Raw genomic sequence first — 336 nt, 5'->3', positions numbered from 1 at the left:
GTAACACATACTTCCACAGAACACACATCACGAGAACCTCATACTCATCCTTATCCCTGAGAAAATGAGGAAAAGAAAATGACATTACGGATATTCACCCTTTGTACCCTATAGTAGTCCTCCAGAACATGAATTCACACTAATTCTTACTCAACACTAGATCTCGTACTCACACTTAACACGCAGAAGGATGGGGTTCGACTTCCCGTCACCCTCAACGTTGGAGGCGACGCAGTAGTAGTTGCCCGTGGCCGCTCGCGTCACCCTCTGCAGGACGAGACTCTGGTTGCTGATGATCACGCCCGCAGACACGTTGTGGTGCAGCTCTCGGAGCTA

General features: G+C 49.4%; 1 protein-coding gene across 1 annotated transcript in view; it reads right to left on the bottom strand.

Annotated features, from left to right (window-relative positions):
- LOC119592881 (protein turtle homolog B-like) overlaps positions 1-336 on the bottom strand; it is a gene marked incomplete at its 3' end in the record, with an annotated part of 32,862 nt that overhangs the window by 13,509 nt on the left and 19,017 nt on the right. Inside the window, 1 exon segment of the mRNA XM_037941775.1 lies at positions 174-333. Within this exon segment, the coding sequence (XP_037797703.1) occupies positions 174-333 (160 nt within the window).

Source organism: Penaeus monodon, chromosome 31 (assembly GCF_015228065.2).
Source record: "Penaeus monodon isolate SGIC_2016 chromosome 31, NSTDA_Pmon_1, whole genome shotgun sequence".
Lineage (NCBI taxonomy): Eukaryota > Metazoa > Arthropoda > Malacostraca > Decapoda > Penaeidae > Penaeus > Penaeus monodon.
This window is presented reverse-complemented; position numbering and strand designations above follow the sequence as displayed.